This window comes from Neomonachus schauinslandi, chromosome 1 (genome assembly GCF_002201575.2).
Source record: "Neomonachus schauinslandi chromosome 1, ASM220157v2, whole genome shotgun sequence".
Classification (NCBI taxonomy): domain Eukaryota; kingdom Metazoa; phylum Chordata; class Mammalia; order Carnivora; family Phocidae; genus Neomonachus; species Neomonachus schauinslandi.
Window position 1 is genome coordinate 147,375,269 of NC_058403.1, and position 12,496 is coordinate 147,387,764.

At 45.6% G+C, this 12,496-nt stretch overlaps 1 protein-coding gene and 2 non-coding genes across 3 annotated transcripts; all 3 read right to left on the reverse strand.

Moving 5' to 3' along the window:
- Window positions 1-4,254: 4,254 nt before the first annotated feature.
- On the reverse strand, window positions 4,255-9,778 carry RPSA (ribosomal protein SA). The gene is made up of 7 exons (XM_021677549.2): window positions 9,730-9,778; window positions 8,747-8,912; window positions 7,713-7,831; window positions 5,846-6,091; window positions 4,981-5,109; window positions 4,705-4,870; window positions 4,255-4,429 (listed from the first exon to the last, which is right to left on the reverse strand). The coding sequence occupies exons 2-7, from the start codon at window positions 8,877-8,879 to the stop codon at window positions 4,335-4,337; spliced, it is 888 nt and encodes a 295-aa protein (XP_021533224.1). The 5' UTR covers window positions 8,880-8,912; window positions 9,730-9,778; the 3' UTR covers window positions 4,255-4,334.
- Window positions 5,630-5,784, reverse strand: LOC123327002. Its single transcript, XR_006541468.1, has one exon. It is a non-coding gene; the product is annotated as a small nucleolar RNA SNORA62/SNORA6 family (small nucleolar RNA).
- Window positions 7,897-8,047, reverse strand: LOC123327003. Its single transcript, XR_006541469.1, has one exon. It is a non-coding gene; the product is annotated as a small nucleolar RNA SNORA62/SNORA6 family (small nucleolar RNA).
- Window positions 9,779-12,496: the final 2,718 nt, after the last annotated feature.

Here is a 12,496-nt window from a genome sequence, read left to right on the forward strand (position 1 = left end):
ATATCATCAATGATTCTGTAGGAACATGGCAACTGGATTGAAAAGCACAAAAATAACACTGAAGGCAAGAAGTAAATCACACAAGGTGCGCCTGGGTGGCTCAGTCAGTTAAGCATCCAACCCTTGATTTTGGCTCAGATCATGACTCAGGGTTGTGAGGTTGATTCTCTCTCTCTCCCTCTGCCCTACCCCCCCCCCCAAAATTAAAAATTAAAAAAAGAAGCCAGTGACACAAGAAAATATGCTAGGAATACATTTATAGGAAACTCAGAAACAGGGAAACTAAACAATTCTTGATTGAAAGGGCACTTAGGTAAATCAAGTGAACCAAGGGATTGCAGGAGAGGAACCCTGTGACTACAGGGGCAAGCAAGGAATAGGAGGCTCACTTGACAACTTTCTCAGGTCCTGGTACCTTTCTATTTCAAAACCCATGTAATGATTACAGAGGCTTTCATTTGATTCTTATTTTTCTAGAATATACAAATATATCTTTTGTAGTCATCTGCATACATGATGCATTTTACAATTAAAAATTCTTTTTAAATTATGCACTAACAGGGGCGCCTGGGTGGCTCAGTTGGTTGAGCGACTGCCTTCGGCTCAGGTCATGATCCTGGAGTCCCGGGATCGAGTCCCGCATCGGGCTCCCTGCTCGGCGAGGAGCCTTCTTCTCCCTCTAACCCTCCCCCCTCTTATGTACTCTCTCTCTCTCATTCTCGCTCTCTCAAATAAATAATCTTTAAAAAAATAAAATAAAATAAATAAATTATGCACTAACAAAAGACAATGTGATACACAGAATGAGTGTTTGCTACATGCCAGGATCCAGGCTAATTGCTGTGCATAACAATCTCTGAATCACAACCCCATGATTATCCCCATGCTGGGGCCACTTGGGCCACTGGAAGACATCTCTTGCCCAGAGCCACACACGAGAAGGAGCTAGGCAGGGCTTGCTTTCAACATCTCAGGCATAGCTGATTCCCAAGTCTGCTCTGCTATCTGCCTCACTCATAGCACATGATGTCCAGGGTAATGCAACAGCCAGAATCCTTTCACAGGTCACTGGGTGAGGGTGTCCTTGGTGCGGGGCCATGGCCCAGACCAGACCAGTCTCACCCACCCCCTCACCAGAAGACCTCAGCCCAAGCCAACCTTGGGGACTGTAGCATGTCCCTGAAACACCATGTGAGATTAAGGCTTTGACATAGGAGAGCAGACTATTAACACCCTAGGGAAGTTTTAGAGCAGGTGATGCAGCTGCCTGTGAAGTGAGCCCTGTGCTGCCGAATAATGTGCAAGAGTGGGCACCTCAAGCCTTGTTGGGAGCCTGAGGCTCACCAAATGGAATTTAACCCTCCAGCTTTCTTACATGCTTTGTAAATCTCTAAGACTAAGTATTTTTTTTCAAAGATTTTATCAGAGAGGGAAAGAAGGAGGGAGAGAGAATGAGGGAGAGAGGGAGGGAGAGAGCACTCAAGGGGGTAGGGGCAGAAGGAGAGAGAATCCCAAGCAGACCCCATGCCCAGCATGGAGCCCGATGCGGGGCTCAATCTCAAAACCCTGAGATCACGACCTGAGCCAAAATCAAGAGTCGGATGCTTAACTGACTGAGCCATTCTTAACCACTTTCTCTGTTCACTCAGAGTACTCACTCACTAGTATCTACCAAGCGTCAAGTTCTGTGTTAGGCTGAATTCAGTGGGGATGCTGATTTGCCTTTGTACGGGATGTACTAAGAAACATGTTCTATGGAAGGAGAAGCCCCCAAGGTATTTAGGAAAGCAGAGGGAGAAAAGGGGGAACTCTACAAAACTGGATGGAATTCAGTTTCTGTAAGTTTAGAAGACAAAACCCAAGAAGTACATCGAGAGCTGGAAGCTGTGATAAAAACAAGAAAAATCTTAAGCTGGACATTTCTTCTTATGGTATTGTTTCCACAATAAAGAGGAAAAAAATCATAAGCCACGTGTTACTCACAGCAGTTTCCAAGATCAGGTGGGACAAGAGAACTGAGTTACTGCGTCCTGGAACACTGTCCTAGTGCGAAGAGAGATGGGAGAGGTGCCAAGGGAAAAAAAGGAGGCGGCCCCCTTGGCCAAATCAAATGCAGGGCAGGGGAGGGAGGGAAGGTCCTCCTCGCTCCAGCAGTCCCCGGGAAGATCAAGGCTGCTAACACCCATGGGGGAAAGCTGCCAGTTGCAGGGTGGACACCTGGAGGGGGACATTCATTTGTCACGTAGATTAAGCAGGCCTTAGGGACTAATCATCAGGTAGGTACCATCGAGCTGAAACAAAGTGAGTTTGGATTGGTTAAAAATGCCTATTCCAGTTCGTGCTGGCGTAAAGGTACTGGCTCTGCAGCCAGGGGGCAGCTGTGTTGTCCCAGAGTGGTGTGGCTTCTGTCTGGGCCACCTTGTGGTCCCCAGCTGGAGCAGAATCTCAGCAGCTGTTGACAAGAGAAACGGGATGGAGTACTTCTCCTGGAGGCAGGAGGAGGGTGTGAAGCCCCGTGCAAGCTAAACCCAGGTGAGTAAGATCTGTGAAAAATTCCACTTCCATCTCCTGGCTGCATCACGCTGGGCATAAACCAACCATGCCAGGAGAGGCCAGCTGGTGCTCTTAGCTCTGAACTTAAGTTTAGGAACTTAAGATTCTAGGAAAAAAAGCCTGTTTGTGGAACTACCGTGTGAATGCCAGGAGACAAGTGCCTGAGCAAGGAGCAAAAAGAAACAGCAAGCGCTCTAGTTTGGAGGTCCTGGCCACTAGCACACACAGCTTGGAAGCAAGGATGGGTGTCAGCCTTTGATGTCAGCATTATTTTCCAGAATACAGATTAAGTTGCCAGGAAATGGCAGTTTTCCTCTCTTGTTCCCCTCCACCCCAAAACATACTGATAGGCTGTTAAACGAGGTACACCTCTCCCCAACTCCCAGTTTTCTTTCTGGTCCTCCTCATGCACCTCATCCCTCCCTCCAGCCATCCTGATTCCAGGAATTAACTGGTGTTAATGACCATTTGCAGCACTACAAAGTGCTATGCGTTCAAGGCCTAAACACATTGGAGCTTTGCAGTTTTGGTTTTTTTTTAAGATTTTTATTTATTTATTTGACAGAGAGATAGACAGCGAGAGCAGGAACACAAGCAGGGGGAGTGGGAGAGGGAGAAGCAGGCTTCCTGCCGAGCAGGGAGCCCGATGTGGGACTCGATCCCAGGACCCTGGGATCATGACCCGAGCCGAAGGCAGACGCTTAACGACTGAGCCACCCAGGCGCCCAAGGAGCTTTGCAGTTTTATGGTAGAGGCATCCAAATTTGTTCTGCACAGAGCCAGTGCAGAATCCCCATGAAGCTAATGATGCTTGAGCTATGGGGTCCCTTCACTATTGGAAGTGGCCCTGGGAATCAGGTCACATGGATATTTATAGCTCTCCCAAGAGGGGAGTGAATCAATGTTCAACTCATTCAGGTTCCTCAAAAACCTGGGTCCACCCGCTTTCTCTAGAATTTTTAATGGGTCAAATGTTATTGTAAAATTAATGCAGGAGTGCTGCATTTTAAATAGAATGGAAAGCACATAGAAAATGGCAAAAATAAAGAGCACAACGTGATGACATTTTTATACACCTGTACAACCCTCCCAGAACCAGTAGGCAAGCTGACCTGGTGACAGGCTGGGGCCCCTCCAGTGGTTCCGGAATAGAAAAGACTGCATCCCACCTTTGCCCTAGGCAGGTTTTCAAATACCGTATGTTACTCGAGGACTGGCCACACAACTGCACACGACAAGGCTGTCACTGAAAAGCAATTTACTTGAACTCTGGCTCCACAATTTACCAGGGCAGATGGCAATGAGAGAGTATCAGGTCTGAACTTGGAAAAAATATTCCCAGGGTTACCACCTATTTACAATTATTTAAATCAATTTTTTTGAGAGCACACACCAGTGGGGGGGGGGGGGGGTAGAATCTTAACCAGGCTCCACGCCCATGGGGCTCTATCCCACAACCCTAAGATCATGACATGAGCTGAAATCAAAAGTGGGACACTCAACAGACTGAGCCACCCAGGCACCCCTAAATCTATTTTCAGAACAGCTGTTCCTTACACAAAAAGGAAGTGAAGAGAAACTCTCAAGTAAGAACCAGTATCTTGAGAGCTTCTCTTAAGTGGGCCTTAGAAGTAAACAAGTCAGGACCTGAAGTAATCCCAGCATTTCCTGATCTGGAATGCAAAATAAACAGAAATGGACTCGACTTTTACAAACTGTTTATTTTCCGTCAACCTTTTCCATTTCTATTTCCATTTTGTTTGCCTTTGTGGAAGACCAGCTTAAGACCACTCAGTGGTTGTTCCTACCCATTCAGTGGCCTGAGCAGTGGGAGCTGCAGACCAGTCTTCAGTGGCCGGCTGGGCGCTCCAGTCTTCTGTTAAGGAAACACCAAAAAACATAGTCAGCCCCACTCCCACCAACACTGGGCCTTGAATTCCACCAACTACACATTTGGAAGGACAAACACCCAAGGCCAGCCACACCACGTCAAAAACACCTGAATTCAACCTGTCAGGTCATTAGCACAGCTACAGCACACTGGGATGAGAACCTTTCAATGCTTATATACATAGCCATGGAGATCCTTTAAAAGTTAAACTAAGAATACCAAAAACCCGAAACACCAGCCTGACTTATCCCAACACATACCAGTAGGGAACTGCTGAATAGGCACCGAGGGCACCTGCACGCCTTCAGACCAGTCTGCAACTTCAGGCTGAGTAGCAGTGAACTCAGGAGCTGGAGCCGTCCATTCACCCTGAAATTCCTCCTTGGTCACAGCCTTTTCAGCAGCGGCCTGCTCTTCCTTTTCAATCTGGTTAAGGAAAAAAAAAAAAGTTTATAGAGACAAATTTTATTTCGAAGAAGCAGACCAAGATGTCTGATTTGCTTATGTGACCACAGGCCTTTGTGGAGGAAGCTTACCTCTTCAGGATCTCTGTAGAAGTAGAGATCAGGCATGACCTCCCACGGGTGTTCTCGGGAAATGGTGCCACGCATGCGCAGAACTTCCCTGGCCAGCATCCACCACATCAGACCCACTGAGTGAGCTCCCTGCAAGAGCGCCAGGTTAAGAAGTGACACTTGGGTCAACCCCCAACAGCATGCACCTCCCCATCCCACCTATCTATCCCATCATCTAGACCCATGGTATCAACAAAAGAGACATGTCTCTTAGTTTGTTAAGTGCTTATTTTTAAGGACTACTCTGTGTATTAGTGGGTCTCAACCTTGATTGCCACTGGACCCATGGGAATTAAAGAAAAAAAAACTGTCAAGACTCCACCCTAGGCAATGGAACAAAATACCTGGAACGAGTGTCTGGACACTGGTATTAAAACATCTCTTTGGGTGATTCCTATGTGGAACCAAGATTTTGAGACCAATAAACTGGACCAATGTGAATCATACGCAACCCACCTTTTTAGGACCTTATAGCAGGATTCGTCAAGTTGCTCTGAAAATCGAAAAGGCCCAGTAACATGTGAGGCCCAAGCAGTTAAGAAATATGGAGAAAAGAAAACACAGACCATTCAGAAAGGATTTCTCCTTAAAGCTGACACATATGAATTATACTTGTAGCAAGAATTACTATCAAACTCCACTCATTGGGCCAGAGACCCTTGTGGTGTTAGCAAAAAGACTTGCCCCTCGTGTAGCACACTACCTACACTTGTGAGTTCATCGGCCAGCCAGCGGCCTCAACTCCAAGCTCTAACAATGTGCAGAGGAATGCCCAACTGTTTCGAGAGCACTCTCGAGGCTCTAGCGTATGTCATCACACTGTTACCTTGTTGTTGCAAGGGATGGCAATGTCCACGTAGCGCAGAGGAGAGTCTGTGTTACACAGAGCAATGGTAGGCAGGTTAACATAGGACGCCTCTGTAAGAGGCTGGTGGTCAGCCCTGGGATCAGTAACCACCAGCAGTCTCGGCTCCCGGAAGGCTGCCTGGATCTGGTTAGTGAAGGTTCCAGGAGTGAAGCGGCCGGCAATAGGAGTGGCTCCGGTAGCAGCAGCAAATTTCAGCACAGCTCGCTTAAGAATTAACATCAAGAGTTAGCAGTGCTCCAGAGACGGCATCAAAGACTTCCCCAAGTGTCCACGTGCAGACACCCAGTTCTGTAACCACCTTGCAACAGCCCATGGAGTTGGGAGCCCTCCCATCTTCCCTGCTCAACAATGAAAACATCAAAGCACTTCACACACCCAGCAATTCTTTGTCCTCTGTGGTACCTGAGAACTACTTACAGAACTAGGGTCCAGAAATGCTAAGCATACCCCACCCCAAGGCCCTCTGCCTGGAATGCTGTCCCCACTCTCAGTCCCCTAGGGCCTCTGTGGCTCACTGGCTTCCTCACATCTGCAGGCTCCAGGGCCACACCACCTGCTTTCAAGAACCAAGAAAGCCACTCCTGTGAGTGACTTGGGCAGGTTACTTGTGTGCTTCCAACAGGGTCATGAAAATTAAATTCATCAATATGACAGTACCTGACAACCAATAAGCACTTCCATGATCTGGTCCAATTTCATCACAGCTACCCTACATAAAGCAGGAATATACCCACATTCTTTCCCGTCCCTTCCTTTTTACCTCCATAAAAATGTATTTCCTGCATCTCTTCAGAAAGGCAGACTTGGTATTTTCCTGCTATATCCCAAAACCCTAGCAACACTGCCTGGACTATCAATATAGATGCTCTGTAAATTTTTGTTGAGGGAAGCCACGATGAGTTGTCACTAAGTTCATTCACAGTAATAATTAAAAACTGTCTTCTACTATGCACCCTACTTTAAGTGCTGTCACAAGCCAGCCTCTGGGGAATAACCCCCTGCAAAATACACCCTAAATTCATGGGAACCAGTTTTACCATCAATCTAAACAAGTACAAAAGAACCTGTCTCACTAGACAATTTAAGTACCTGTCAAAATCCAAGTCAAACATCCTTTTCAAATTAGAAATGGGCTGACTGAAATCCTTACTAGAGCTCTTAATCTAGTGGGCTCTTGAACACCACATGGTTTAAACCACGCAGATCCACTTATGTGGTTTTTTTTTTTTTATAGTACTGCATATTTTCTTTCTAGCTTGCTTTATTCCTAAAAACACAGTACATAATACATATACAGAATGTGTTACTTGACTGCTTTTCTTATTGGTGAGGCTTCTGAAGGTCAACAGTAAGCTATTAGTAAAGTTTTTGGGGAGTCAAGTTACACAGATTTTCGGTCATGCATGGGGTTAGTGCCCCTAATTCACGGTGTTGGTTCAATGGTCAACTGTAAATTAATTTTCAAGAAATTCATTAGTTTTCTCAACAAAAAATTGTCAAAACAGAAATAGGGCAAAATACAAGTTTTATCCCACTGGCCACTAAAAAAAATTAAGTTACTTGTGTTGGCAAAGATTCTCTTAGGAGATGTGATGAGCCTTGGAGGACTGGTATCCTGTTAGAAAACCTTTCTTGAAAACTGAAGCGCAACAAACCACCAGATGCCAAGTAGTATGTATATTGCAGACACAGAATACTGGCAATACAAGATTTGTATAAGTAGTTAAATTACAGAGTATTTTTATTTTCTTATACTTTTCCCTATATCCCACAATGTCTGTAAGCTTATTTTTTATAATAAAAACCAAGCATATTGTTTACAAACCTGGCCAGTATTCCTGGATGATATGACACTGACATCAGCTGGGTTTTCAATGGCAACAATGGCACGAGCTGCCAGCAGAAGCTTCTCCCAGGTTCTCTTCAGATTTATGATGTAGATACCTAGATGATACCAAAAAGCTTTGTAACACCTGACCTAATTTGCAATGGATTTTCTTTTAAAAACTGAATGTAGCAGAGAGTACTATCAAACTCCAGTCATAGAGGCAAGCTCTACTGGTGTTAGCGAAAATCCTGCAATTTTTATAGCACACTTCCGACACTCAGAAGTTCATTGGCCACGGCTGGCCTCAACCTTGAGCTTTAATAGTGTGCACCCTTAATTCAGTAGGCGAAGTGCATCTTTTTCTTTTCCTGCATTAAGCCTCCATCAGGCCCCCATATGGATTCCTACAAGTTCTTACCCACTTCCTGGCCTCTAGCCACTTTCCTTTCAACCTACCTCCATGCCAGGTTCACCCAAAACGGCTTTACAACATGCCACTCCCACGCTTACATCCTTCAGTGGCTGCATCTCTGAGCTGAAGCACTCCCTTGCCCAACATGCCTTACTACAAAGGCTTCACAACCTATCTTCCCTTTTCTACTCCCTTCCAAGCCTAATTGTTCTTTCCTATCTCTTGCTCTACTTTACTCTCAGAACTCAAACGGACCTGTACCAGTACCTGTGAAATACAAGGCACTGTAGAAAATAAAACTAATGAGCTTCCTCATCATAGCTCAGCTCTTTCATGGAGCAACCCAAGTCCCATAACCTATCAACAGACATACTCTTACACTGAAGCCCAGAAAGCTACCCTTCCCAAAACCACCAGAACACTTTAATTTCTTACAAGTTATCTCTACATCCAACATGGGGTCAAACTCACAACGCTGAGATTGAGTCACATGCTCTACCGACTAACCCAACCAGGCACCCCACTTATACTTAGTTTTAAAGCTTATTTCCAAAGTAGTGATGTGGTTTCATTCAGTGCTTAGTTGGAATGCCCTTCCCCACAAATCAAAGCAACTGACCATCACTTTTCCTTTTGTAGATGTACTGTTCCATTTGAAAGTCAAGGTTGGTGCCACCTAAGTGGGTTCCTGCTGCAAGGAATTTGAGGACATCCTCCTCCTTCATTTGCAGGACATCAAGGGCTCCGGACATTGTGAAAGTTTCCCTTTAAGTTACGACGGAAACCTGAAAAACAAGTTAACAATCCAGTCATTTTCATTCCAGTGACAAGTGGGTAAGGGACCAGGGGCATTCTTACCTACTCAAGAGCCAAACACCTTCATATTTAAATGCAACCCAAGGACCACACCTTTCAGTTTATAGTCTACTGGGTATAGTCTACTGGGATGAGACACAACGCAACAGACATATCCCACACGTTATAAAATTACAGCAAATCTTTTGAGTGTGGAGATGGGAAAAAACACCTAAATAATTAAACAAGACGAAAATGGTGAATTGCCACTAACACTCCAAAGTAACCCGGAGTGAAGGTATGGATGAGTAACGGCAGTACAGATGCGAACAAGTTTTTTTTCAAACAGACTGCAGGCGGGCGCTTCAGAATTATTTCTCTCTAGGGTTACAACTAATTTTCTGCAAAACCCTGCCAAAAATCTTAACACAAACGGGAAAAACCAACAGCCTAAATAGCTGTTGTAAACTGGCGCCTGGGCCTGAACTCACGGCCGAGTGCCAGGGTCCGGAGCGATCGCAGCGCGGTGCGTGGGCCACGCTTTCCGCAGTCCCGCCGCCCAGCTGCAGGCCGGTCCGCACCCTCGCCCCGGCTCCAGCACGACCTCCGCGCGCTCCCGGGGCATTGTGGGAACTCGCGGGCCGGAGCCCAGCCACGTGCGCGCGGCCGGGCAGTGGTGGAGCGCGCTGGCAGGAGACAGACCCGCTCTCCCTCCTAGCTTCCATCCCAGTCCTCGCACCCCTCACTCCAGCAGGAAGCTGTTCTGGTGGCTTTCGGAGAGGCTGGGGAACCCCATAAGGCACTCACGCAAAACAACGCCGTATGGACCCTTCCCTGAGTAGCTCGGAAAGGACAGGCGGGCGGAAATGACGTCCTTATATACTCCTCCGCCAGCCAATGACAACAAAAAGCCGAGCGGAAGGGCGGATGGGCGCCCTGACTCCGCAGGGCCGTTTGCGACCGTTAGTGCTTTCCGGCGCCGCAAAGATGTTCCTCGCTCTGCGGCCGCCCCTGCAGTACTTCGTCAGGATCGAGCGCCTGTAGGCGGCCAGTAATAGCGGTTCCGACTTTAGCTCAGCGATTGGTCGCCGGGAGCTTGAGCGGGTTACTTGTCCTAAATTGCAGTTTCCGTGCTTAGGAAGCTGTAACACAACGTGCCTAAATATTCGATCAACAGAAGCTGGAATTTTTTTCATTTCTTGAAGAACAATTTGGCAGTACGTAATTCAGAGTTTGAAAGTTGACTTACGGGAAATTTCCTGAAAAAATTAAAAGGAAAAGACTGTACAGATGGCAAGGTTTTTTTTTTTTTAATAGAAGAAAAGGAATATCAATAGGTTAGTTATTAAAAATGTATTCCGTTCATATAGTACTATGCAGCCACCGAGAAATATTCAAAAGATACTCTATGTACAAACAAGAACTGCCGGATGAGGGACATTACTTTAAAAAATTGAAACCCGTGTCAACTGTACTTCAATTAAAAAAAAAGGGATTAAGTCTGTTAAACTACCGACTCTTGATGTTGGCTCAGGTCATGATCTTAGTAAGATCGAGCCCTGCTTAGAGCATGGAGCTTGCTTAAGATTCCCTTCCCTCCACCGCTCCCTGGGGAGGGGTCTCGCTCTGGAAATAAATAAATAATTGAAGCCCTATACATTTAAAAGATGATGGTAAAAAAATAGCCAAGTTACTAAATTACATAGTAGGTTTCAATCTCCGCCACACCTGCGAATCACTTGGAGAGCTTTTAAACATATGCCCAGCCTCAATTTTAAAAATCCGATTTTTAAAATTGAAGTATAATTGACAGAAAACATTTCAGTTGTACTACATAGTCTATATTTGTATATATTGTGAAATGATCACCACAATAAATCCAGTTAACATCTGTCACCATCCAGTTATAAAGTTTGTTTTACTTGTAATGAGAACTTTTACCTTCTTAGCAACTGTCAAATATGCAACACAGTATTAACTATAGTCACCACGTTGTATATTATATTACATTTCCAGGACTTAAAAAATCTGATTCTTAAAAGTAGCTCCCTAGATAATTTTAATGTGCAGCCAGGGTGAGAACCGCTAATGTACAAGTAGAGAAACTGGGTGAGTTTTTTTCCCCTCTCATTTTTAGTATTTTTGAAATTTTCTGAGGAACACAGTTTGTTTTACATTGCAACAAAACCCCATTGCAGTTTAAAAAGCTGATATAGAAGGAAAGAAGTAAATTTAGTCATGGCTATAAGCATCCTTAGAAACTGCTGAAAATATCTGGAGACATTTTGGCTTTCACAAGAAAAAGAAGTAGCTCTATGAAAAGGTAATGGGTGGCTTCTAGGGGCAGTTTTCTGTCACCGCATGACTTCTCTGGAGGGCTTTCTGGGACACTCCCAAGCCACCGTAGGCTCCCTCCCATATGCACGCTCCAGTCCCAAGACTACTTCCTTTGTTACAAGGAGGACATGGTACTGTAATTATGTTTAGGTGTTTCTCCACAAAATATTTTTCTCACAAAATAACTTTGCTCTTTTTTTTTTTTTAAGATTTTATTTGAGAGAGAGAGAGAAACTGAGATAACGAGCGAGCACAAGCAGGGGGAGCAGCAACAGAGTTAGGGGGAGAAGTAGGCTCCCCACTGAGCAGGGAGCCTGATGCAGCACTCGATCCCAGGACCCTGGGATCCTGACCTGAGTTGAAAGCAGACGCTTAACCGACTGAGGCAGCCAGGCGCCCCAGTAACTTTGCTCTTGAGGACTCATCTGCGTGATGAAAATCCTTGGCGAGGAAATGAGTTGACAAAAGTCCAGAGATGATGAATGCCTGACTGTGGTAGCAGTAAACCATGGTGAGGAGCCCTTGCCCCAAGAGGCATTTGTCAAAGAATATCTGTAGTGTTCTTGTGGCCACCTTGCTGCTTCCCAGTCCTCCTGCACAAGTTTTCACAACATTTTTTATTCATGCCCATTTTAAAAAAAGATTTACTTGAGAGAGAGAGAGCAGGGGGGAGGGGCAGAGGGAGAGAGAGTACCAAGTGGATTCTGAGCTAAGCAGAGTCCAACGAGGGGCTCAATTTCACGACCCTGAGATCATGACATGAGCTGAAACCAAGTCAGTCGCTTAACTGAGTGAGCCACCCAGGTGTCCCTGTTCATGCCAATTTTTAATAAAAATCTCAGAGCCTATCTTTTGCAAACTTTTGATTTCTGGGGTTCATATCTAAAAAGATAAAAACTTGGGGCACCTGGGTGGCTTAGTTCGTTGAGCTTCCAACTCTTGGTTTCTGCTCCTGATCTTGGGGTCATGGGATTGAGCCCCATGTCAGGCTCCACGCTCAGGGCACAGTCGGCTTCAGGGTTCTTTCTCTCCCTCTGCCCCTCCCCCCCGCTTGCACACTCTCTAAAATAAATAAATCTTTAAAAAATAATAAAAAGGGGGACACCTGGGTGGCTCAGTCGGTTAAGTGCTCATGCATTAGAATCCCAGCTTCGCCACATGGTGTGACTCTGAAGAAGTCCTTTAACCTCTGACTCTGAAGAAGTCCTTTAACCTCTCTCAGGAAATAAGAGCTATT